Source organism: Zychaea mexicana (genome assembly GCF_025766255.1).
Source record: "Zychaea mexicana strain RSA 1403 chromosome Unknown BDB00scaffold_54, whole genome shotgun sequence".
NCBI classification, from domain to species: Eukaryota; Fungi; Mucoromycota; class Mucoromycetes; order Mucorales; family Lichtheimiaceae; genus Zychaea; species Zychaea mexicana.
Window position 1 is genome coordinate 256,535 of NW_026516717.1, and position 25,505 is coordinate 282,039.

Genomic DNA, 25,505 nt, shown 5'->3' on the forward strand with positions numbered 1-25,505 from the left:
ATGGTGTTGTTGAGTCGATCCAGCTCCGACCCACAAATTTTTATCATGCGACATGACAGCCATTGCTGATTTGTCTTTTTTAGGCTCGCGACAAATTCCGTTACGAGCAGGTTCACAAACGAATGGAGTTGTCCATTAAAAGAAGGGGTGGAGGGGTGGGATTGTAGTACAAGGTGTAACGCCACTCTGCCTTGCATTGGGCGCAATCGTTCGAAACAGATCATTGACACCCCACCAACCACAGCAAGCCTTCGCACAGCCCATAATATTTTGCACCTCCCTCCCTCCTTCCCCTCCTCCTCCACTCCTTTTCCGTTTCGTCAAGAAAAAAAACGCGATTTTCTTTTTAGTTTGATCGATTATCTTTCTTGTTCTTCCTCTCTTTTTTTGTTAGCCAAGAAAAGAAGACATCTAGCAGTCGTTGTTGTGGGAATGCATTATCATCCTCAAGCACTCTCATCCACATGTCAAATCTATGCCACTGGCAAAGTTTCCGTAGCGCGTCGAACATCCGTAAACGAGTTACTCGCTGCAGCAGCATCGTCATCATCCAGACCCTCATTGCATCCTCGAAGAGCAACGACAACAGCGGTTATCACACCAAAAGATCATCGTCAGCATCATAATAGCAGCAGCAACAACAACAATAACAGTAGGCGGTTATCATTTACTTTATCATCACTCGTGCGACGATTTGTATACACATCGAAAAAACATCATCGGCACCAACAAAAAGATGGTGATAACAGCTCAATCTCTTATTCAGCTGACCTGAATGATTATGAAAAATTACATGTTCTCGGTAAATGCTAATCTTGATAAAGACTTATGCCCATTCCCCCCAGCTGTCTACGCATACACCTCGTCTAAAGAATACGATGACTCATTCTACGATATGTGCATGTTGCTGTTGTTGTCTGTGATATACGACACATGAAAAAGGCGTAGGAGGTACTGCAACTGTATACGCCTGTAAACACAAACCGACAAGATCGACTGTAGCAGTGAAACAAATTGATCTGGAACTATTGGACGTCTCGCACGAATCAAAGCGACTGGATGGTCTACGACGAGAGATACAAATCATGAAGCTATGTCGACATGAACATCTTTTACCAACATTTCAGAGCTTTGTTAGCTCGTCCTATCTGTATATCATCATGCCCATGATGTCGTCAGGTAACTTTAATCATCATAATTAATATTTTATATTGCCACTTGTCGGGATCTTCTAAAGAAACGAACGCTTTTAAGGTTCTTGTCGAGATCTTTTGTCAAATTTCTTTCCAGAAGGATTGGATGAACATCTGGTTGCATGGTAAATCTTTTATATTTTTATCCCTTGGTGTAAAAATAATAACTCTTTCTTTTTGGTTATTTAGCATTATGAAACAAGTTGTGAAGGGCTTGCAATATCTTCATGAAAACGGGTTGCTCCATCGAGACATCAAAGCTGCTAATCTCTTGTTGGATTCTGGCACGGTTAGACTTGCCGATTTTGGTGTGAGCAGCCACCTGTTAGCGAGTACTAGTAGCAATAACAGCAATTTTACTATTGCTGCTACGTCAGAGCAGCAGCAAGGACAAACCTTACGACGGCGGAGGTCTTTTGTCGGTACACCATGTTGGATGGCGCCAGAAATACTACAGCACCGCGAATATAACCAAAAGGTCGATATATGGGCACTAGGCATCACTACATTTGAACTCGCTTCTGGTTGGCCACCACTCTGTGAACATGATGCGGCTACTGTAAGCTCTCTCTCTCTTTGTCACACTCAGTGTACCCATATACCTTTTAATGGATCAGGGCTATTGACCACTTTTGTCACGCTCTCACGACTATTCACTGAACAGATATTTTCTCATGTCATTCATGACCCGCCTCCTATTCTGGACGAGCCAAGTAGCTATACCGAAGCTTGTCATGGCTTTATTGCATCCTGTTTGAAGAAGCATCCAGTCGAACGAATTTCTGCAAACGAGGCCAGTTACCACCCCTTTCTCGTACAGGCGCCAGATCGCGCAGTGTTGAGTCAATTTCTACAACAACTTGAATGGCCAGCACCTACGAGTAGTCCATATACAAACGACAATGACGATAATAGCCCACAGCCGGGTAGTAGTAGCACGACTACCTTTTCTTCTTCCTTAAAAAAGGATTATCACCACCACACCGACGACAGACATCACAATCATCAGCCCAGCATAGATTGGGATTTTTCCGAAAGATCATCAGTTGGGCCAGCACAACCACCACCATCATCCGTCATCACCACCACTTCTTGCTATCCACCATCCCTATACGATAACGATTCCTTATACGATTATGAATCAACACCAGTCACCCCCGAGGATGAAGTTGCTTCCTTCTCTAAACCACTTGTTCATGATCGCATGCTTTTGCTAGACACTCCATCTGATTTCCATATTTTCTAACATAGAGTAATAGTACTGATGTTCTTTTTTGTGTAAATATATCCTCTCTTACTTGTTTCAAAAAATAAAATATACATATATTCTGAACTGTACGGAAGAAAAGACAGGCTCTTGGCACATATCTATTTTTTTTCCTCTTATCCAGCTCGATCCATCTTTTCCTTTCTTCCCGTTAACACACAACAAAAAAAAGACACACTTATAGAATGAGCTCGCCAACCGAAACCGAGATGAGAGCTGCCCGAATGGGCAGTCGCTCATTCTCTTTGCCGTTCGTGGATACCATTCTCCAAAACCGACGTCGCAAGTCCAGTCAAAGTCAACTGGATGGTGAACTACAGCGTCAACAACGATCGCCGTTCGTTTCTGTTCATCCTGCAGCCAGTATCAGAAGCAGCATTATGGGTGGTGGTGGTGGTGGTAGTGGAATGAACATTGAGAATGACGAGTGGTTTAATGGACAAGAAGACAATGTCGAAGCAGACGTCCTGTTTCCACAATATGAAGGCGACATGCAAGACAAGGCTGATATGGCGGCTTTTGGTGAAATGGTGGATCGACGCACTTCGAACGACGCCAGTACTGTAAAGTTGTCAAGAACGTTGAGCAAGCGGAGTCGATCCTACGGCGACCCACATGCCATGGTAAAAAAAAAATCAAATTTCTGTTTTCTGCAAGCACACGCCTATTTTATTAATTCATATCTACAAAGTATGGAGTGGTGGATCCAGAGGCTTATCGGTATCATATCTATGCTTCCGGTAAATCAGAAGCGCCTACACAGCGGTTGCAGCAGTTGTTGACGGAAGAAGGTCGCAAATTACTGGATGTGGCATTGAAAACGTCGGGTTGGTGGGTCGATGTATTGAGCCCCACGGATGAGGAAATGAAAACGATAAGCAAGGTATGTAGTACAGGAGGATGTACGGAAAGATATGCGCTCACATATACTGACAAACGCGGGGACTTTAAGACTTTTCATATCCACCCGTTGACGGCTGAAGACGTGCTTGCACAAGAACCACGCGAAAAAATGGAACTATTTCCAAACTATACCTTTATCACCTTCCGAAGCTTCCAGATCGACCCATATACCGAGCAGATCCTTCCTTTTAACTTTTACATTCTAATTTTCAAGCAAGGCCTTCTAACAGTACGTACTACTAAAATGCACTTGCGTAATTTGTTTTATATCTGTAAGAAAACAGCTAGTGCTAACTAGACCCCCCCCCCAAACACACATTGCAAAGTTCCATTTCAAAGCTTCCAACATCCCTGAAAGAGTACGGGACCGAACAGACCAACTTAAATCAAACATGACGATCACGCCAGACTGGATGAACTACGCATTGATAGATGCTGTTACGGACGAGTTTGCACCTACAATACTGCAAGTTGAAATGGAAGCCGTTTCGATCGATGAACTGTCACTTGTCCTTCGACGATCCGAACAAGCGGATATGCTGCGGCGCATCAGCCGATGCAGACGTCGATCCACACAATTATCACGGCTGTTGGCGTCGAAATTGGATGTTTTGAAAAGTCTAATGAAACGATACGAGGACTGGGCAACCGGGGATGATGATTTGTCGGACGATCCTCTTACTGCAGAGGGAAGAAAGGCATTCAGTGACGTATGTCTCTATTTAGGGGATATCCAAGGTAATCACAAACAAGGTTTGAGATCGAATGCAAGGACAGTTGGTTTTTTTTTAACCTTGCCCTCCCTTCTACCCCCCCATCCTTAGACCACGTCGTTACAATGGTGCAAAATATTAGTCATTATAATCGTATCCTTGGACGAGCACATACAAACTACTTGGCTCAAGTCAACGTGGAACTCACGCAAACATACAGTCTCACGAACATGGTGATGAACCGACTGACCTTTCTTGCCACAGTCTTTGTGCCACTTACCGTTGTTGGCGGTTTGTTCGGCATGAATGTCAAGGTAAACTTCTGATAACGAAACAAAGAAAGAGAGTTGTTTTAGTTAATGAGAAGAACTCTTACTTTGTTGACACTAGGTTCCAGGCCAAGACTACTTGGACCTCAGCTACTACTTTTGGATTTTGACTGGATTTGCACTGTATATCATTGCGACTGCGTACTTTGGAAAATATATCGGCATGTTGTAAAACGAATGAGATGCATGTACTACTATCATAAACACACGCGACACACCCTGTTTTCCGTCTCAGATTCCACACCACACGCAACAAATAATAATATAGAGCCATCTTGCATTTGCATTTGAGAACGTCACGCACGCCCACGGGAACCCACAGAAGAAAGAGATGGTCTTTTTGTGTACTGGAGGTGCTTTTCGCGCGATTGTCCTCAGGGGGGGGGAGGCGAGACTCTTTTTCCACTCTGTACGTATATCTTTTTCCTTTTGGAATGACCCCCTTCTTAGGTGTATTCACTATGACTACTGCCGCAATAAATGGGGCTACTTGACATCGGGTGTGGCAAATGATGATGGTTGACAGCTAGGATATATTGATAGTAGATGTGATGTTGTTCTTTCCTAGAATAAGACATCGTTGTCAAAAATGAAACACACCTTGGCGTAATAACAGTTGGGGAGGAGGGATGGGGGATGTTGATGTTGAGGGTTTATTACTACGAGAAGGTTTGAATTGGGCGCAGGCGGGGTGATGCAGGTCTCTTATAAAACTAATGAAAGGATCAAGATAAGCCATATAGGACAGCATCGAAAACCTTAAAAAATCGAGGCACACACAGGGTAACAAAACCACCTATGTCATTGTGCATGAAGAACTGGGAAACTCAGTCAGTTCGAGTTTGGTTTTATGCCAGATGGAAAAAACGAATTAATCAACCATAACAGCCCTTTCTTCTTTCTTTTTCTCTCCACAGAAAAATAAAATAACAGTTTACAAATGCACAACCCGGCACAAGATGAAGCGTACGAGATTCAAGTGCGTAACATTCAGAGTAACATTACGAAATACCAAAATAAACTGGTGAGTGACGTGCCCTGTCAGTGTTTCCGTAATGAGTTGCCTTTCATTTATTTGTTAAACTGACATTTGCTACAACCTGTCAATTGTAGAAAGAGATTCAGTCCAAGAGCAGCAATGCCTCCGTTGCCAAGGTAATAAAGCACTACTTAGTAATAGCATGTGTATCCTAGCTACGTGGGAGGCAACAACACTCAAGTCCTTCTTTTCAAACAACGTTTCTGTATTCTGCATATTAGCCTTCGTAAGTGAAGCTTTAGGCACCACAATTACATAGCAGTAAAAGAGAAAGAGAAAGCACACATATAAACATTGAGAGGCTAAACCCATTTCCTTAAAAAACAAAAGTAAAAAGGAGCAAGAACTCGTGCGACAGCTAAACATCGAATTCGCAAATTTACGTAAGGCGCGCCTTGAACGTAGTCATCAATACAAGGAACGGTACGGTGAGCTTCCAGCAATTCGGAAAGAGCGACAAAAGCAAATTCAGGCACGGCAACAAGAGTTCGAAAAGGAATTAGAGGAGAAGGAAGCCAAGCAGAAGCAGAAAGTGACTGACAATGGCATGGGAGCATGCGACGAGCTCTTGCGACAACTCCAACTCGTGCTAGAACCGGTCGAGCAACTGGAAATACCTGATAACCAGCATCAAGAACAAGATAACAATAGTGACGACAATAATGGCAGTGACAGCAGCAAAGATAACAATGACAAAAATAGCAGCAACAGCAGCAGCCTCATTAGTACTAAACATGTTGACAGGATACAGGTTGTCAATGCACCCTACGACGAAAAAGATAACGAAGAAGACACGTCAGTGCTAATCATTCCACTCAGTATCATGGAGCTGTTTTGGGATGTTAGCATACAGGTTCCTGTCCGAGTCAGCGAGATTGAGCCCACTTTAACTCGGATTCGAGAACGCCGTAGCGAATTGTCTTCTCTGTAGCAGTAAAGAAAAAACAACAACAAAAAGCAGGATACAATGACTAATACTCTTTCCACCAAAGCATACCTATACACATAATCCCAGTACCTTCCTCCCTCCCTCTCTTTCTCTCCCTGCCTTATGCGTATACCAAACAACATACAAACACATACCACACCTCTTTTGCACTCTCACCCTCTCTCCTTCTTTAAAATCCATTGTGACCCTCCTTCTTTTTTATCACTTTTTCGTTGTCTTTCTCATCCACAAATACTCGTACAATAATCGTCTAGCTGTTTCTTATGTGACAAAAACGTGTGGTTAGTGATCGTTTACATGCAGGGGCGTTTCGACTCGTGTCAAAAGGAGACAGTCCCCCAAAACCATCTCTGCGAGAATATCTACAATTGCGTCATCTACAACCTAGTCGAATATGAATGGATTGTTCTCTCTCTCTCCTATGTTTTCTTTATTATGATCGTTTTATGCGTCCCCTCAAATAACAGCGATGATGTGTAAATATTGAAAGATTTAAAGTTGGTCCCTCTCTACAATGCATTTATCAATGTAATGGCGGTGTTTCTTATCCGAACTTTGCAGTACACGTCTAATAATACTAATGGTATGTATGGCAGGCAGGCTTCTGGATCCGTATTCCTGACTTCCACAACAGCTTACTGTCTTAGCTCATCAAATATCTCATAACGCAGAGAAAAACATAATTACATACACCATTTGCAGGGCGATGGAAGAGAGAGAAAAGCATTTAGAAGAACGAGCGGTAACCCGTAGCTAATTTGGGCCTGCTTTTAAAATAGTGGCTTGGTCAGTACAGTACAAGACTTTGTCATTCTGTATCCACAAGTATGACTACTCTATAGTTTGGCGTACATAATGGGATTACGTACAAATGCGCTCATTGTTAAGGGAACACAAAGAAAAATTCTGGACGATTCTAGAATCGGTTATTTTTTGAAGGGAATGTGTATTCAAGATGGTGTTTTTCTTTTTAATTTCATATGTTGCCAGTGACCCTCACACCCTTTTCGCCTGCACTCAACTGCACAGAGTACACACCCCAGCAGTATGATATGTGTGCGCTTTCAAACAAGCGAAGGGATTCCTCCCGTGCGTATTTGATTATCGGATGTATCAACTTTGGCTATGTTCTTTGTGACAACGACGCTGTTTGTATACCGGGCCAGAGTATTTTGTCGTTCCAAGAACAATAAGCAAGAAGCTCTGCAGCAAGAGATCCTGCGACGGCCACTACGACAACGCGGTTTGTTCGGCACCATCATGAGCTCAATCGGTCATTTCGTGTTCAGCACCTCCGTGTTCATGTTTCAAGCCTTTTATACCGGTATGTCATGCGACATACTGCTTTGGGGTACCTTGGTCGGGATGTACACGTGGACGTTTAGCATCTGTTGGATTGCGTATCGCCTCCATATTCTATTACGCCTCAGCGTTCTGAAGCAACGGTTTCTCGACGAACGTAAACGAGTAAAATCGGATTCACAATATCGATGGTTTATGCGTCACCGGAACTTTGCATCACTCAGCGCCGGAAACGCGCTCCCACTTTACACCATCATCCTAATAATCATTGTTACGATCTGTGCCGCTAGTGAAGCTACCTATATGCCAGATAGACGATGCAAAAACTCGTGGGCAAACCTTCCCTTAATCACTTGTCTTGGGATCCTATTTTTTTTTATCTTTCCAGGCATTTGGTGGCGATTACGCAATCACAGGGACATGCACGGCATACGCAGCGAAATTCTGATTTTATGTACTGCTGGCGTACCGTGTATCATCATGTACATGGTATGGTCGATTGTCTTCCGAGCGCCCTACAGCGAAGCACCTAGTGCAGCACGTTTGCTATTTGCACCGGGCAACTGGGTAGTGATCATGACGACCATCGGACACATTTTGCTTGTTCTTATACCACTTGCTCGATCATATAGAACAAAGAATTCCTACAGCATACACGCTCTCGAAATCGACAGCAGCAGCAGCAGCTACAATAACAACAACAGCAACCGCAGTAGCTTGGATGATTTATTCGGCAATGCATCCGATCCTGGACGACGACGAAGGCAAAAGCCACACCAAACACGTAGAAACGCAGGAACAGAGTTGCCACGCTTACCAAACACGCACCCACATTACGAATTGACGGCAGATGCACTTGATCAAGCACTACAAGACCCGGATACGATCAAAAGTCTCAAAGAACTTGCAACCAAAGATTTTAGTGTGGAGAACGTTTTGTTTTACGAGGAATACCTCAAAGTTCGGAGGAAAATTGCCTATAGCCAGCAGTTGGGCAAAATGGATGAATCAAATCATACTACCACTACTAGTGGTGCTGCTACTACAAGTGTAGTGGTAGCATCAGCACCAGCGCCAGACAACCTAAACAAGGCTCATAAAAGAGAATCATCTACAGTATCGTTGCCATCAGCAACTATGAATGATAGCGGTGAAAGCGAGCAACAACAACAGCCACTGTTGATCCAACAGCATCAATGTGCACGACGTGTTCCACCCAGCTGCATAGCGGATTGCATTGGGCTCTACCAGACATTTATTCCCGATAGTGCCCCGTTACAAATCAACATTACGGCCAAAGCACGCAAAATAATCGAGGCAGGGTTTATCCAATCAACAACAGCAACAACGACAAGCCATGGTACTACTGCTCCTGTAGACGAGAACAACAACAGCAACAATAATAAAACGAGTAGTGTCACTATCAACGAAGCCAACTTTACTCTGGACAGTTTTGAAAAGGCTCGCTCTGAAGTGTTTTGGAACATCTTTACCAGTGTGTTTCCGAAACTCGTCAATCTGTAGAATTAAGCAAGCGTAGTTGGGTTTCGGATGATTTGCATTATTTATTTATTTCTCTTTTTTTTTTCTTATAATGGGCTATTTCAAGAAGAAAAGGGATTTCTCCTCTCTGCCTTGGTTTACATAAATATTCCTTTGTTATAACGGTTATAGCACTTGTACATTACACGGGGTATAATTCAAGTATAACGCATATGCCATTGGTGGCTCGTCGAGAGAAAAATGTGGTTACTCGAGAAATCACTCGAGAAATCCAAGAGCTGACTCATATACTCACTGTACCGACAGCTTCTTGTGGTATCGTATACTTCTTTCGACGTCAGATCAAAGCAGAAAGAAAAGTTTGATAAAACGGAGACTGATATATATTCTGTTGTGACACATTACAGAAGACCATGACAACACATGCACAACGTTCCGCCACTTGACGATCCACAGTAACAATACCAGTAACAGTACGACAGCGTCCTCGTCTTCGTTATCATCATCTTCGTCAGCCGCAGCGCCACGATTTTTCTCTATCCTCCCTTTGGAAATCCATCTGTATATCTTGCAATTTCTCGCGCTTCCAGATCTTGTCCGGTCTATGCGTGTCAATTCAATCTGGCAAACCATTATTGTTGATAATTCAGACCTATGGAGCACTATCGAGTTGACTCAGCCGATCTCTCCGCACGCTCTACAACATTATCTTCAGTTTGCGAAATGTCAACCTTACCGGGTCAGTTTAAAAGACTACACATCTGCTTGGTCTTTACAGTGCCTAACACAAGATTGTGTATCACTACATACCCTCGGTAACGAAACAAGCCATTCTTTTAACTACTGTGATACTGAAACAGTATAACAACAACAACCAAGTATCATCACTAAATATCACAGTATGATAGATTTATCTGGATCCCAGTTCGTGCTAGGCCAGACATTTGCCAAACACTTTTGTCATTTGCGGCTCCACAGTCTAATACTTACGCACAGTCGTGTCGATGTGGCTACTGCCATGGCGATTGCTTGCCTGTGTCCAACGCTCAGATACCTCAACATATCACATTGTTACTTTTCCGGCGAGTTACAAAACTCAGAGCGACTAGAACCTGATTTCCAACAAGGACGTTTATTACAGATGGAGCATATGGACATGGGCACCTGCCGCCTCGACAAGATTGATATTTCTGGCGTCTACAGAATAAGCATCCACAGTTTCATCTGGATTCTGTGTCGCTGTCCAAACCTAAAGAACCTCAGAGCTTATGCTTCAGCAGTAACATTATCAGCATTCCTACGCGCATGCTTCATCTACTGTCCAGACATGTCGGTGATCAAGTACAGTCCTGCAAGAGAAACAGCAGTGATTACGCATCCGACCATCAATCAACGTGGGATACTGTTACGAGGACGCGATCTGTACAACATGAATGCCAGTAAACTCGTCTCGCTTGTTTTGCACGGCACCGTCATCAATAAGCCATTGATGGAGTTTGTGATTGATCAGTGTTATCAGACGATCGAATCATTGCAATTGTCTAATAACTGGATGTTGCAAAATGATACCCTTTATTATCTGGCACAGCGACGACCACCGCGGTTACGCTCCTTGGTGCTTTCGTCCTGTGCCAATTTTCAGGCGGATGCGCTCGTGTGTTTGATTCGCGCTTGTCCTCATATCCAATCCTTTCGTCTAAGTCGTGCAACGGCAGGCGTGACGGATGAGTCCCTTTATCAGATACTCGATGCGCTACCTGATCTGCAGTACCTCAACGTTGCTCATTGTCCGCGGTTGTCCATAGATGCCTTACAGTTTTTAAAAGACCAGGCTAAAGTCAGAAGAATTCACATTGTTATATAGTTTGAACATATAAAACTGTTCTCCCCACGCTGCTGTAATAAAGACACTGTTTATTTATTTATTTGATTAATCATACTATAGTCAATCAAGACATGTCATTCTGTATTATTTTGAATTTTGACAGCCATATCTCTAAGGTATTAAAGTTGAGAGTCTCTCTCTTTCATATCCCCTAAACCCAGAAAAAAAAACATAACAATCTCAGGTCCCCCTACAATTTGATTGGCTGGCTTGGAAAAAACAAGCTCTTTTTTGTGGTCGCGCAAAAATCGTGTCACTACTTTTTGTGTGTCTGTGTGTGTTCTCTTTCCACCCTTTCAATAATAATGGCTGCACTTTTACCGATCAACATTAACGTGAACTACGACGAGGACAAAGGTAATTCAGCATTTACCTCTGGCGTTTGACTTTACAACCTGATATATATTTCAATTTTTACTTTGCAAACGTTATAGATGCCTTGACGACCTTTCTTCAGGAGTTCAAATCAACCAGTGTTGATGCCATGCTCGATATCGACCAAGCACCAGGTCCCAAGTACATGAACATTCTGGTAAAGTTTATTCTTCTTCCTTACTCTAATCTTGTCTAGACGCGTTCCTAAATGTTCTTGCAATCACTTTACACGCAAAAATTTTATAGCAAAAAGTGGTCAATCGTGAAGAAACCGTAGTTACTATCGAATTGGACGATCTTGCTGAGGTGAGCTATATAGTAAATTACAAAATAAAACTTGTAACTCACTACTGTGTTTTTTAATGAAATATTCTAGCATGAGGATTCGACGGATCGTGTTGTTGCAAACATTCGTCGTAACACAAGACGCTACATTGACTTGTTGTGTGAGGTGATTGACTCCTTGTGCGCGACCTTGACACCTCAGAACGGTGATATTGGCTACAAGGACAGCGTGCTTGACGTGATTATCGATCAACGACGCGTTCGCGACCAATCCCGTGCCCAAGAGTCCACTGATACTTTCCCACCTGCCTTGACGCGTCGATAGTACGTGTCTTTTTTATTTTGGGTTCTTTCAATTATTTTGTTTCGTTCTGCAGATATGCATATCATAAAACTCAAAGAGAGGTATGAGAGAGAGTGATAAAACTAACAGAAATTTACAACTAGTGAGGTGTTCATAAAGCCCTTGTCTAAGGATGAAGCCTTGTCTGTTCGTCAAATCGGTGGCACACAACTCGGTCAGCTCGTCACTGTGCGCGGTATCGTCACGCGTGTTTCGGATGTTAAGCCTCATTTGCAAGTCAACACATACAGCTGTGATACTTGTGGCTCTGAAATCTTCCAGGAAATCAAGCAGCGTCAGTTCACGCCTCTTGTGGAGTGTCCTGCTGAGGAATGCCGAAGCAACAATGTCAAGGGTCGATTGTATATGATGACCAGAGCATGTAAATTCTTGGCCTTCCAGGAAGTCAAGCTTCAGGAACTTGTAACGTGTCTTTCAAAAGCGAGGGAAATAGACAGGAGGAAAGGCTGTGCTTTATTGATTACTTATTAATTTGTATGCGTATGCGCAAATGTAGGCTGATCAAGTACCTGTTGGCCATATCCCTCGTACCATGACGCTGCATATGTATGGTGCCATGTGCCGACAACTTTCACCTGGTGATGTATGCCACACCTCGGGCATCTTTTTGCCAATGCCATACACTGGCTTCAAGGCACTCCGTGCCGGTTTGTTGACGGACACCTACATGGAAGCCCAACACGTCTACCGCTTGAAGAAGCAATACGATCAAATTGAACTGTCGCCTGAAGATGCGCAGAAGATCGAGGAATTGAAGAGCGACCCCAACATTTACGAAAAGCTTGCTCGCAGTATTGCACCCGAAATTTATGGTCATGATGATGTGAAGAAGACCCTTCTTTTGCTATTAGTTGGTGGTGTGACCAAGGTGGTTGGTGACGGTATGAAAATTCGTGGTGATATCAACATTTGTTTGATGGGTGATCCCGGTGTGGCCAAGTCCCAGTTGTTGAAGTTCATTGCCAAGGTTGCTCCCCGAGGCGTGTACACCACTGGTCGAGGCAGTTCCGGTGTTGGTCTCACAGCTGCTGTCATGAGAGACCCAGTTACCGATGAAATGGTCCTTGGTAAGTATGCGTGTAGGCATGGAATGGAAGTAGGAAATAAAATACAAACTAACTTTCAATCTTTCAACAACAAACAGAGGGTGGTGCTCTTGTGCTTGCTGATAACGGTATTTGTTGCATTGATGAATTCGATAAGATGGATGAATCGGATCGAACAGCTATCCACGAAGTTATGGAACAACAGACCATCAGTATCTCCAAGGCTGGTATCAACACAACCCTGAACGCCCGTTCATCTATTCTCGCAGCAGCCAATCCCTTGTACGGCCGATACAACCCACGTCTTTCTCCTACACACAACATCAACCTTCCTGCCGCCCTGTTGTCCAGATTCGATATCCTGTACCTGATTCTCGACAAGCCCTCTGACGATTTGGACAGATTACTTGCAGAGCACGTCACCTACGTCCACACCCACAACAAGCATCCTGACTTGGACTTTGAAGCACTTGATTCAAATGTCATTAGACATTATGTCGCACAAGCACGCCAAAAGAGACCCGTCGTCACCCGGGAGGTGTCCGAGTACGTCACTGGCGCCTACGTCCAGCTTCGACGCCAATACAAGCTTGATGAAGAAAAGCAGCAGCATTTCACATACGCATCCGCACGTACATTGCTTGGTATCATCCGTATGGCCCAAGCTTTGGCACGTATCCGTCTCTCCGATCTCGTTGAAAGCCAAGATGTCGACGAAGCATTACGCCTCATTGATATTTCCAAGGCATCCTTATTTGATAACCAGACCGGCGACAGAGCCCAGGACCGAACACCCTCTACGGGTATCTACTCGGTGGTACGAAGCTTGCGCGAAGTATTTGGGCAATCAATGGATATGTCTGTTGTACGTGAGCGTGCTTTGGCTCGTGGCTACACTGAGGTTCAAATCAGCGATGCTATCCGGGAATACACTGATCTAAACGTATGGCAAGTCAATGCAGCTGGTACCAGATTGACTACTGTAGAGTAGACGAAAAGATGGAACAAATGAATCCACAACCCAAACAAAACAAAGTCCCTCTTCCCATAGCACATAAAAAACCGCACTATTTTACATTTATCTGTTTCTCTTCTTTCTTTCCTTTTCTTTGCATCTATCCCTTTCTTAATATATATAAACGTCATCCACTTTTATTTGATTTCCTTTTCTATTCTTGAGCCTGGATGGCATCTACACTCTTGTCAATGGTATCTGGGTCTAATCGCGATCCTTTAGGTCGTGGATCGTGAGCTTCAAACATGGCAACGACGAATTCAGCCAGTGGTTTGACAATCCATCGGGTAGGTTGTCGGAAATGCTCAAACCATCCGATATGTCCGCCATAGTCAGTGGTAGCCAGTACGACATAGGGATTAATTCGAATTTCGTCGTACGGAATTGATTCAGCTGGGGAAATGGGGTCATCCAAGGCGTTAAAGCATAGCAGTGGAACGCGCACATGCTCAATAAACCGGCAAGAGCTTGCATCACGGTAGTAGTTATTTACAGTGGTATAGCCGAAAACTTTTCGAGTGCATGCATCATCAAATTCGCGGATCGTAGTTGAAGCATTGACCTGGTCCAGGTCCATATCCTTATTCTTTGCGAGCATTTCTGTATGTCTATCCGATACAGCAAACATTTAGTCTTCCAACACAGGCGCAACCACATCTTTCTTTGCAAGACAATAAAAAAAGATCTACTTAGAAGGTAATCCGTTCTATCCATACCTGCTAAAAGCACGCTTAAGATTGCTAGCCATCGTTCCCGAATAAACCTTTCTAATCCAATAAGTGCGATCTAAAGCGTATGAAGAGCTATACACAGCAACATTATTAAAATTTGCTTTTTTTCCCTCCTTTTTCGTTCATCGCCATATGAGCTAGAATAAAACCTTACTTTACAAAGTCGAAGGGATTTGCCACCGAGATAGCAGCCTTAAATGGGGTCTTGTCGCCCTCTTCACCAAGATACTATATTATTTACATTGATTACATCATCCTTTACTGTTTTTTCCCGTCAAATATACCAATCTCGATTTCCTTGCTTACCTTGACCAAGATGTTGGACCCAAGCGAATAGCCAATACCAATCAATGGTGTTCCTTCGGGCAACTGCTTTTGAATATGTTTCAATACAAGACGCAGGTCATCGGTATGGGCGCCGTTGAAGAGTTGTGGTGTAGTCAGCTCAGTGTTTCCGCATCCACGTGCATTAAACACAACGCCACGATAATTGAAGGGAGGGCGGGTTACCTAATTTTTGCACATGATCATCAGTAAGCAAAACCGATATAGTTCCACCCAGCAAATTATTTCTTATTTCGGAAAAAGGGAGAAAGGGAAAGGGAAGGTGGTTTGTTGTCACGTACAACTTCCAAAAGTCCTCGAATATACGATTCGTGGCTACCACCGGTTAAACCATGCAAACAGACCAAAGTTGGCGTATTGTCCAACGGCTTTTGCGCAAGCGGTGGGCACCAATCGAGCGAGACTTGACCACCATCGGGTAATGGCAACATTTGTCTGTGGGTTTATTATAATTCCCAAAGTTTTTTTAATAGATCTGTCAGTTACCATAGCAACCACAAAAGTATACTTGTATATAAAAATAGGTTCTCGTGTATAGCTATTTACCTTTCATAACAAACGTCATTCATTGTTGGCGTACCGTTATAATAAGCTGCATAACCAGTTTGAAGATGACCGTTGAATAAATAAGGCGTAGGTGAAAAATAGGCTTTGGGACCGACAATGGAGGGACACTTTTCGGCAATATAATCTGTCAATTTGACAGACTTTTTATTTCCATTTATTAACGGAACGGACACAGGTGTTGGGGAATGGAATAGTTTAACGGCTGACATTTGCATTGTGATTTATGTAAAGAGAGAAAGGTCAAAAGAGAAAAAAGCAGCAAGGAACTCCTTTTTCTACACTGCAAACACTTCTTCGATTTCTATTCCGGTAAAATCCGGACCGGTTTCCGAAAGGCAAAAAAAACGGATAACCTATGCGCCCCTGTTCGCGCTGAGTAATTGGCTGTGTTTTCCTTCATTAATTGCCAGTAACCACAAGACCATAAGCAGACATGTTTTGTTGAACAACTCATACCACAATCATACTGTTGGCACACGTAGGCAACGTCTCAAAAAGCCGCTTGATAGCAATTTCTCTTGGCATTGTAGTACATAAGAAAAACGGTTGTTGCAGTTGGACAATAACTATGTACTAGATGTCTACAAGTGCAACTTGCGATGACAATTTGATGCAAGCCTAAAACATATCGTCTCTGAAGATCAGATCGCCTTATGATGCTGACTGTAGCTATGCACACTCCAAAGGCTGTCAGAATTTACTACAGAGACGAAGCCTGACAATTGAATGGACTATCAAACATATAACGTGCCTAAAGCAGTAGTAACTCAGTGTATTCAAACAGGTGTTAACCGCTAATTGACCTGGCTAGTTCACGTTGATGAATGTTCACCATCCAATCATTAATAGCTTTACTATCCCCATGCTTTACTGATAACGTCTCGATATACCGCTTTGACGTACAAGGCCATGTATGGATCTCCCTATAAACTAAGAGCAATGATAACGACTTTTTTTGCTGCTTTTCTCGGGTGGTGTGGATTTTCAAACAAATATGATACCTTCTGTATATTGTCTTCTAAAGTTTTCGTTAACCGCACTGTCGTAATTTTACTAATTAGATACAGTTCCTTACATTCTTGCTACTAGCTGGTAAATTCACAGTGTGTAGTGTCTTGACGAGCAATATAGCAAAGTATATGCCTGTATCATACAATAGTGATACGTGCTTTTGAGTACACGCAGCAAGCTTTTGGTTTTGGGTTGTGGAATGCTTCTATGACAGATATTCGCAGTATACAGCACAAAGTCAGCTTGTGCATATACTATCATACCCTGTTCTGGTTGTTAAGCACAATACTTTCTTCTGCCTTGTAAGTCAACGTAATTTGGCTTATTGAAGGCATATCGTAGCAGCCCAAACTAAAGGAATTATTCAGAAGAGTTTTAAAGATTTAGAAGAGTAGTAAACAGAAGAAAAAAAACACAAATGATATGTGCAATGTTACGCAATACTACGTGTAAATTACGTTACTCCTGAAGCCGCTACACTGTGTGAGTGAGCATTGTACTATAAATTCATTTAAGAAGTCTCATAGCTATCATCCGAATAGCAACCTTAATGAGTACATTTATTTTGAGCCTACCCTACACAGTGTTGCTTTATCAATTTCTAAAAAGAGTCTTTGATAGCTCACATCATTGTCAAAAGGACTTTTGATTTGGGCTTGCAGGAGAGATAATAAGCAAACTAAGAAACAGAACAAGAATAATAAGAATACGCGCATCATCTGCTAAATCAAATGAGATGATACTTCTTTTTACCATTGACATTCATGGTATTTAATGCTTAGCACAGTAACGGAGCCGATATAAGGCGTCGGAGAGCCGAAAGAAACCCGACCAATGTCAGAAAGTGACAAAAGCTTGCCAAGAAGAGGAGGTCCTTGCATTGTGTAACACTATCAAATCTGCACATATTACCCAAAATTCCTTTTTTTTAAAAAGTTTCCTTTTTCTCTTTTGTATTTCCCAAACCCGTAACGAAAACAATAACTACCTGAGAGCTAAATACGCTCTTCCACATAACAAATGGATAGTGGCAACAACTCTACGGCTATAGAAGAAGACACATGTCCCAGTTCCGCAGGACTTGAAACTGTTCACGGCTTGTACGTCCATCGTATCTTTCTCGAATTTCCATTGACCGTAACTTAATTTAGATAAATTATCTAAAAATCGTACCTTTTTCTTCACACAGCAACCCAGGCTTCAAATGGTATGATCTGGTGGATCACCCTAGGTACGGAAACGACATATGCTAAGAATTATAGAAAGAGCAACGAAAAGGGCAGAAAAACTAAACAACATGATAGTCAAAACTGGCATATCTGGGGTTGGATGGTATGCTTGCTTTTACTAGTAATCACTTGGATCGTTGCCTTGACCACAATCACGCGACACATTCGGCATTACTAGTACGTTTCTCTTCGTACATGCACGCAGCACCTGTAGTAAAATCTGCAGCTGATGAAAAAGCAAAGAGGTTGGAATGAATGCTGACTATACTATTTGTATTAATTGTACAAAAAAAAGTGACCCGAATATCCAACGACACAAGTTACGGGTCTTGCTTTACCCGCCCGTTTACGCCACTCTGTAAGCCTCAATTTGCACGACGAACAGCACATGGGGCGGGGCTTGTTTTGCATGTCTTGGCTAACACAGAATATGCAAACGATAGGTCGTGGATTTCGTATCTGAGATACGATTATAGTACAACCATCATGTTTTTTGCCACACTGTTCGAAGCACTTGCTATTTACAACCTATATACGTGTCTGGAGGCATATTTACAACCGTTTCGAGATGAAGCGGGCGAGACAAAGGAACCGGTACATACAAAAGTTTTTGGTCTTTTTAACGTGAACTTGTAAGTATTCTTATTGAAACAAAATCACTTTTGCAATGAAGATGTCGTAGTAGATGGGTCTGACAAACATTATATCTCTGCTACTTACTAGAAAATCCAAGTTCGGCTTCCATTTTCGAACCATTACAACGATCATGGTATTGCAATACCCTCTTTGGTATGCAGTAGCTGGTTGATATAGCCCTTTCCTCCCGTCTATATTCATCGAGTCAGGTACTAACTATTGTTCCAATTGGATCCGCTTAGGGCCATCATTGATGCCTTAATATCCATCGTTTCTTCGGTGAAAGGTTATTATTGCGCTGAATCGTACAGTTTCCAAGGAGGTAAGTGTTACGATTATTATGTATGCCTATGTATGCAAATGCTCGATTTTCTTGATTTATATCGTAACACGTTATCTTTTATTAGCGTATGTCTACCTCACAATTATCAATTTTATTCTACTGTCTGTTATATTGAGTGCCTTATTCACTTACTTGGCCGTATTTCACGAAGAATGGAAGCGAGGACAAATTAGTGCACACGGCATGTTTTGGTGGTAGGTTTTTTATATATTTAGTGTGACTCGTGCCAAAAGATGGAGGAGGCTATAGGAGGACTAGGTCAGAAAGAAAAAGGATTGCTTTAAAGACTTGGAAATGAAAAAAAGTACTAAAATGGATAAATATATCTTAGCGTCAAGGGTCCTGTTATGGCAATTTTCTATTTTGGCGATATCTTATTGAGCATCCTCGAAACATGCAACGTGATCAAAGGAACGGATGGATCCCAATCGAGCGATGGACTTGCGTGGCCAGCTGCAGCTGTCAAAAACGGTTTGGACGTAATCATCATCTGCGTGGTCATGGTCGTGGCTTCCTTTTTGATGAACAAATATTTTGGACCACAGCGTGAAATCATGAAGAGCGGGAACAATCAGCGCGTCACCGGTTGGAAGGCGTTTTTGGATGCTTACATTTCCTACATACCCGAATTTGTCAGAAACATCTTGTGCTGTGGTATTGATTCGTATCGCTTAGCAAGAAAGCGAGCCGAACTCCGTAAGCGGAAAAAGCAGGGCATGTATTCGACAGATAATAATAGCGCCAATGCATTGTCTCCCGCTTTGGAGAACAGCAAATCACCGTCATCGCCACAAGATGATAGTTATGCGATGGGAGAAGTCCAGCAGTCGCCCTCGCGGTTTACAGCACCTTTCAATGGTGGATACGCGCCTGTTCACGAACAACAGCGTTAGCAGAAACGAGTAGTAATGTACAATGTGTTTATTATATAAGATTATGTATATTTGTTAAGTAACTGTCAAAAGAGCAGAATATATAATACACGCTTTTAAGCGTTTTATGCTGCATCAAATAAACATTGAATTTTTTTTGGTCTACGGTTATGCGCGACTCTTGAAATCTTGCCCTTACTAAATTATGTATCAACCGATAAGAAACAAGGATTATGTATGTAGTGACTAAGCTGGGTATTTGCCAAGCACAACAGCATCTTCATAATACGGAAAACGTGATATAAAACAAAAACAAACACCTATTTCTGACCGAAAGTATGTACAGCGTGTGAGTTGCATGAAAAAGCGAGAAACATTCTAAGCTGGGCATCGCACAAATCGGATTTTACGCTTGGTAGTCCCTCGATTACGGTAATACCCAAATTCAATGGGCATCGAAAACTTTAGTAGAGGTGCTTCTTCAGCCAAGATTCTTGAAAGCTCATAGCAATAAGACACTCATTATCCATTTGTGTTTGTACATGCAAATATTTCTATTTGCACCAAAACTATAGGAGTCTATTTATACATACGAGGTGGACGCACAGACCGTGACAACAAAAAAGAGTTTGACGGGACATGTACCTGAAATCAACCGGAAACGCGCATGTTATATGTTGCGAACATACGGCGGTAGCACTGCTGTCACTTCTTTACCTTTCCACTTCTCAACTTGTTTGTTTTTCCAATCATTTTTACATCCAAAACGTGCAGAAGAAAAAGTGTCGCTTTGATCTTTACAGTTTTTTATTACCATAGCTATAATGTCTGATCGCATTACTATCGTACTCTCTGTTTCAGCATTCCTGCTAATACTTCTACCCGATACTATTTGCGAGCTCATTATGCTCTGCATTGACGCTGCCTCTGACCAGCCATTATGGGCTAGCTTTGTAGTGCTGGCATGTACTTTCCGCTGTTATTACTGCGCTCGAATGCGCTCCACAACTGTCGCCTTTGCGACAAAGTTTGTCGTTCCCGTGTTTGGCTCTCTCATCTGGACAATAGTCCACGAGATGTTTCCGTCGTGCGATTACCGTCATCTCCTGTTGCAAATGACATTGTACCGCCCATTGCCAAAAACGACGAAGTCAAGGTTGAAGAAAAAGTTGACACCGAGAAAGGACAAAGAGGAAAAGAGAGAAAAGTTGGAGAGAAGGAGGATGGAGCAAAAGAAGAAGAGGAACCCAAAGAGGAGAAGTTTCAGTCCTTGCGCCTGCTACCGTTACCGATGATACCACCACTGCCACGAATACCTGTTATGCCGCTGTGCTCACCACTTTTCCTTCCGCCTCACCAACCATCGCCGCAACCGTAGTAATTCTGAACAGTCAAGCTAAATCCGGTATTAGAAGCCAACACCACAATCCCTGAAGAGAAAACTATAGCAAGTTACAGAGCGTCGAGTCACTCGGTAAGCTGGAATGACGGTGCGCGTTGATATCTAAAGAAAAGTGTGTGATGCGAAGAGGCAGGGATTTTTTATTCGCCTGACTTGTCTCTTTTTAACACTTTCCTCCAATCTCCTTTGCCCCCCGATCTTGTTGCTAAAACCGTGTCTGTGCGCCTTGTGGCCTGACGGGTGCACGTATCTTCCTATTCAAAAACAGGCGGCGACACCGTCGGGGCACGCCCTGCATGATACCGATGAAACATATTTCGTAGAACAATCAATACACGCGGACCACATACGCCTTCTTCTTGACCGCTTGACCGCTTGACCATGTCTCTTCTGCACACGTTTTTTTCTTCCCTACTCTTTGCTTTCTCACATGTTTTTAAATGACGAATCACAAGTCACGTGACGTGTTTTTTTTAAGCGGCGGGTCAATCCAAAAAGCATAAAAACGCCCATATTTTCCAGGCCATTTCGTTTTTTCTCTTCACTCTTTCTTTCCTTCATTTTTCTTTTTTCCTTCACTCCCTTGGATCCTCCTGGTCTTTCTCTTGGCTCTTCCCTTGGTTCTGGTCTTTCCCTGGCTCTGGTCTTTCCCTGGCTCTGGTCCTCCCCTGGCTCTGGCTCTTCCCTTGGCTCTGGCTCTTCCCTTGGTCCTGGTCTTGCCTCTGTCGGTCCTGGTCTCAGCCTTTTTCCCGTGGTCCCCCTGGCTGCCTACAACCGGTCCCTGCTTTGGGCGGGCTGTCCAGTCTGGCGTTCAACGGTGTTGGTCACAACCGGTCTTCAGGCGAGATCAGAGGACGGAGAAATCCTTTTCGGTTTTTCGCCATAGAAATATGGTAGTGTCCTTTCGGTTGGATGCCTTGTCTGCTGGTCTGGTCTGGTCTGCCATGGTGGGGTTCGCAATGAGGAGCCAGGTGCCACTGTAGATCGCGTTCGACTCTCAGGACTCGACTCTCGGCAATCAACTCTCTGGCATTCGACTCTCGGCATTTGACTCTCGACAATCGACGCTCGGCATTCGACTCTCGGCATTCGACTCTCGGCGATCAACTCTCTGGCATTCGACTCTCGGCATTCGACTCTCGGCAATCGACACTCGGCAATCAGCTCCCAGCTTCAGTGTTCGGCTCCCAGCATCCGAGTATCCAGTAAGCAGCTCCTCCAGCATTCGACAACAGCAGCAAATTTTTTTTTTCTTTTTTGGGTGTTTCGAGAGTCAATTCTTTCCCCTTCCCTTTCCTCTTCCCTTTCCTCTTCCCTTCCGTCTACCCTTCCGTCTACCCTTCCATCTTCCTTCCGTCCTTCCCTTCCCCCTTCCCCACTCACAGGCAATCCACAACCGATTGCTTGCACTTGACTCTCGAAACGTAGTGTACGTCATGGTTCCCACTCGTTTGTACCATGATGGCTGGGTTTGTGGTTGATTGACCCAGCCAAATGATTGGGAGACTGGGACTCCCAGGCCGAGGCATTGGTGGCTTTCTTTTCCTCCCCCTTTCACATACTTCTTCTGTTTCTTCTTGCTTTCTTCATGCTTTTTGTATAGCCTGCAGGTTGTGCGAACTGCTTGTTGAGGTCACTTTGTAAAATCGCGTTCTTATTATTTGCCTTTATTGTCCACTGATTGTGTTCTTTAATAAAATTTGTACCCTTCGACTATTGATATTCATAACGATAACTTTTGTCTTTTATAAAATGTTTCTTTACTCTAATATTACAATGAATAAAAACCTGCTCTTTTACTTTATGTCCTGCTCAAACTCATTTACAATTTCTTTCCTTGTGAAGATATTTGCGTGTCGCTTCACCTTGCAATATCCATTTTCTTTCTGACTGTGTTCAATCGTCTTCGCCGCTTCATTTGACAGTTAGGAAAGAACTCATGTTTTGGCGTGCTGTGTCCCTGTTCTCATACAATGCTGACAATGTCATATGGCTTACATTAGATTCGTAATTACTTTTACTTTGCAATGACTTGATCGATTCTAAACATAATATCTAGGCAACTGTTTGATGCAAGCATAATGCACAGACCATGTAATACAATGTCAAATTGTTGTGAAACCCGTTGCGTAGCAATATCAGTACTGGGCACTTCATCTACATGCTGTGTGATAATTACGCAGAACAAGACTTTGCTCTAGAGAACTTCTGTTATCATAATAAACCGATTTTATTTTCTTTCGGGCCTCGTTCTCTTAAATTGCTTGGAGCATCTGCAACGGGGTTGTTAAAGTCCGTTGTTACGCTAAAACTAACACCGCAATTTAACAACCTGTGTCTGCAACGGGAGTTATTAATGCATTGTCAAACTAAGCTATCTGTCAATTTATCAACGCGCTCTTTTTGCTTTTTTTTTCCTTATCACCTTCCGTCACCATGACCATCACAAACGCTTCTACTGTTTCTTCTTCAGCTAACACCATCACTACTACCCATACTACCACCCCCATCGCTACTGCTCCTCCCACCAGCAATAGCGAACGTGGAGAATCATGAATAACGGAGCATGACGTGTATTTGGTGAATGCTTACTTGCAGGCAAGCACGAATCCCAGAGACGGGAATGCCATGGGTGAAGACACCCTTTACGACAAGGTGTTGCAACTCTTCACCGAAAATTGCGGCAAGCCCATGAATCGCACTGCAAGCCAGTGTAAATACCGCTTCGCCGTCATTTCCGCCCAGTGCTCGTATTTTTCTGCTTGCTGTGGGAAAGTCTTGGCCGACGAAAGAAGTGGAGAGAATCTCGATGACAAGGTACAATACCTTTGTCACATCCGTAGCTAATTATAAAGCAACTAATATACAGAAATAGATTAAGCGAGCCAAGGAGTACTACAGCCGAAAACCGCCCAGTAACAGTGGCAAGGTTTTCAACAAGACGGAATGTTGGACCATTTTGAAGGAATAACCAAAGTGGCAACCGCGCGTTCCCTCACGCAAGGATGAAGCTCTTGATTCAAGAACTTTTCCTGAACGACCAATTGGCAAGAAGCAAGCCAAGGCCGCTGCCAAGGGTAAGAAGCGAGCTTCGGAGGATGACGACCGTGCCTTGGAGCCTTCATATAAGCAACAAGAACACGATGAAAAGCGCATGAAGTTGCAAGAGAGGGCCTTTAAGCTGCAAGAGGTGAACGCCAACACCCAGCGAATTAAGGCAGAATTCGAGATCATGAAGGAGGATGCGGATACCATGCAAGGTATCCGAGCTGAATATTTGAGGGGTATGCAGCAAGACATCGTGGAAAGATGGCGCAAGGAGTGGCGCGAGCGCGAGCAAGAAGCGTCGACAGGCGTAGAAAGAGACGCGGTGGAAGAGACAGAGGGAGAGGGAGAGGGAGAAGAGGAACAGCAGCAGCAATAGTAAACATCAAGTGATTTTCGAATAGGATGGACTACAGGTAAGTGTGAAATTTATTCATCACTATGGCGATGCCAGATGTGTTCGATGAGGTCGTTTTGGAGTTGGGTGTGGAGTTTTCTGTCTTTTATCTTTTTATTTTCGCGTATGCATTGGAGCAGTTGCTCCGGTTCTCCACCACGCATGAGCGAGGGCGCAACAGAAAAAGAGCACTCGTCATAATCAACCTCAATACGCCGAGCGTAGTTGTCCCGCTCATCTTTGACAATCATGTTATGTATGATCATGCATGCAGTCATGATTTTGGAGAGGTCCTCCACGTGCCATACGCGTCCGGGTTCACGAATGATTCTGAACCGCTTCTGGAGAACTCCAAAAGCTCGCTCGATATCCTTCCGGACTGATTCTTGTCGCTTGGCAAACAACTGACTTAGTACGTTTAATAGTAAGGCTGTTAGTTATAATCTAAAGAAATCACACAATAAACAGATTACTTCTTTTTGTTCGCGAGTGGATGGCGGATGGTCTGACCAGCGTTGCCCCGGTAGGGTATTCGTGATCATTGATGGTATACGTGACATGGGGAGCCCGTCCACTCACAACGTCGTCGAAAAGTGGGGATTTGTGCAAGATATATATCATTACACGATCCGGGAATGCCAAATCCACAGGTCATGGGAGGCAACGGCTTCAAGGATTACACTTGTTCCTTTTTCTTTCCCGGACTTGTACATTCCGGCCCATCCTTTAGGGCAATTTCCCCATTGCCAGTGCATGCAA

At 43.4% G+C, this 25,505-nt stretch overlaps 10 protein-coding genes across 10 annotated transcripts; 8 read left to right on the forward strand and 2 right to left on the reverse strand.

Annotated features, from left to right (window-relative positions):
* Window positions 1-328: 328 nt before the first annotated feature.
* On the forward strand, window positions 329-2,542 carry BDB00DRAFT_473451 (kinase-like domain-containing protein). Its single transcript, XM_053117516.1, has 5 exons — window positions 329-802; window positions 943-1,179; window positions 1,255-1,318; window positions 1,383-1,752; window positions 1,858-2,542. The coding sequence occupies exons 1-5, from the start codon at window positions 433-435 to the stop codon at window positions 2,437-2,439; spliced, it is 1,623 nt and encodes a 540-aa protein (XP_052978082.1). The 5' UTR covers window positions 329-432; the 3' UTR covers window positions 2,440-2,542.
* Window positions 2,543-4,961, forward strand: BDB00DRAFT_473678 (uncharacterized protein). The gene is made up of 6 exons (XM_053117517.1): window positions 2,543-3,083; window positions 3,152-3,343; window positions 3,413-3,592; window positions 3,690-4,101; window positions 4,188-4,390; window positions 4,467-4,961. Exons 1-6 carry the CDS (start codon window positions 2,646-2,648, stop codon window positions 4,575-4,577), a joined length of 1,536 nt encoding a protein of 511 aa, XP_052978083.1. The 5' UTR covers window positions 2,543-2,645; the 3' UTR covers window positions 4,578-4,961.
* Window positions 4,962-5,293: 332 nt separating this feature from the next.
* Window positions 5,294-5,901, reverse strand: BDB00DRAFT_473712 (uncharacterized protein). The gene has a single exon (XM_053117518.1). The coding sequence runs from the start codon at window positions 5,808-5,810 to the stop codon at window positions 5,499-5,501; it is 312 nt and encodes a 103-aa protein (XP_052978084.1). The 5' UTR covers window positions 5,811-5,901; the 3' UTR covers window positions 5,294-5,498.
* Window positions 5,902-8,175: 2,274 nt separating this feature from the next.
* Window positions 8,176-9,219, forward strand: BDB00DRAFT_789294 (uncharacterized protein; the record flags this gene model as incomplete). Its single annotated transcript, XM_053120865.1, has 1 exon — window positions 8,176-9,219. The coding sequence occupies one exon, from the start codon at window positions 8,176-8,178 to the stop codon at window positions 9,217-9,219; it is 1,044 nt and encodes a 347-aa protein (XP_052978085.1).
* Window positions 9,220-10,216: 997 nt separating this feature from the next.
* Window positions 10,217-11,062, forward strand: BDB00DRAFT_789295 (uncharacterized protein; the record flags this gene model as incomplete). The annotated part of the gene is made up of 1 exon (XM_053120866.1): window positions 10,217-11,062. One exon carries the CDS (start codon window positions 10,217-10,219, stop codon window positions 11,060-11,062), a length of 846 nt encoding a protein of 281 aa, XP_052978086.1.
* A 170-nt stretch (window positions 11,063-11,232) lies between these two features.
* BDB00DRAFT_831543 (DNA replication licensing factor MCM7) lies at window positions 11,233-14,296 on the forward strand. The gene is made up of 7 exons (XM_053124131.1): window positions 11,233-11,440; window positions 11,518-11,615; window positions 11,705-11,764; window positions 11,835-12,067; window positions 12,191-12,509; window positions 12,604-13,174; window positions 13,252-14,296. The coding sequence occupies exons 1-7, from the start codon at window positions 11,389-11,391 to the stop codon at window positions 14,142-14,144; spliced, it is 2,226 nt and encodes a 741-aa protein (XP_052978087.1). The 5' UTR covers window positions 11,233-11,388; the 3' UTR covers window positions 14,145-14,296.
* On the reverse strand, window positions 14,297-16,071 carry BDB00DRAFT_831548 (Alpha/Beta hydrolase protein). Its single transcript, XM_053124132.1, has 5 exons — window positions 15,526-16,071; window positions 15,206-15,409; window positions 15,054-15,127; window positions 14,885-14,971; window positions 14,297-14,776 (listed from the first exon to the last, which is right to left on the reverse strand). Exons 1-5 carry the CDS (start codon window positions 15,673-15,675, stop codon window positions 14,323-14,325), a joined length of 969 nt encoding a protein of 322 aa, XP_052978088.1. The 5' UTR covers window positions 15,676-16,071; the 3' UTR covers window positions 14,297-14,322.
* Window positions 16,072-18,030: 1,959 nt separating this feature from the next.
* Window positions 18,031-20,071, forward strand: BDB00DRAFT_831563 (organic solute transporter Ostalpha-domain-containing protein). Its single transcript, XM_053124133.1, has 8 exons — window positions 18,031-18,053; window positions 18,127-18,228; window positions 18,347-18,409; window positions 18,495-18,683; window positions 18,775-18,840; window positions 18,930-19,009; window positions 19,095-19,224; window positions 19,362-20,071. The coding sequence occupies exons 2-8, from the start codon at window positions 18,152-18,154 to the stop codon at window positions 19,921-19,923; spliced, it is 1,167 nt and encodes a 388-aa protein (XP_052978089.1). The 5' UTR covers window positions 18,031-18,053; window positions 18,127-18,151; the 3' UTR covers window positions 19,924-20,071.
* A 716-nt stretch (window positions 20,072-20,787) lies between these two features.
* BDB00DRAFT_940109 (uncharacterized protein) lies at window positions 20,788-21,602 on the forward strand. The gene is made up of 2 exons (XM_053129341.1): window positions 20,788-21,121; window positions 21,144-21,602. Exons 1-2 carry the CDS (start codon window positions 20,808-20,810, stop codon window positions 21,334-21,336), a joined length of 507 nt encoding a protein of 168 aa, XP_052978090.1. The 5' UTR covers window positions 20,788-20,807; the 3' UTR covers window positions 21,337-21,602.
* A 2,393-nt stretch (window positions 21,603-23,995) lies between these two features.
* BDB00DRAFT_789300 (uncharacterized protein) lies at window positions 23,996-24,728 on the forward strand (the record flags this gene model as incomplete). Its single annotated transcript, XM_053120867.1, has 2 exons — window positions 23,996-24,121; window positions 24,282-24,728. The coding sequence occupies 2 exons, from the start codon at window positions 23,996-23,998 to the stop codon at window positions 24,726-24,728; spliced, it is 573 nt and encodes a 190-aa protein (XP_052978091.1).
* Between the last annotated feature and the right edge of the window lie 777 nt (window positions 24,729-25,505).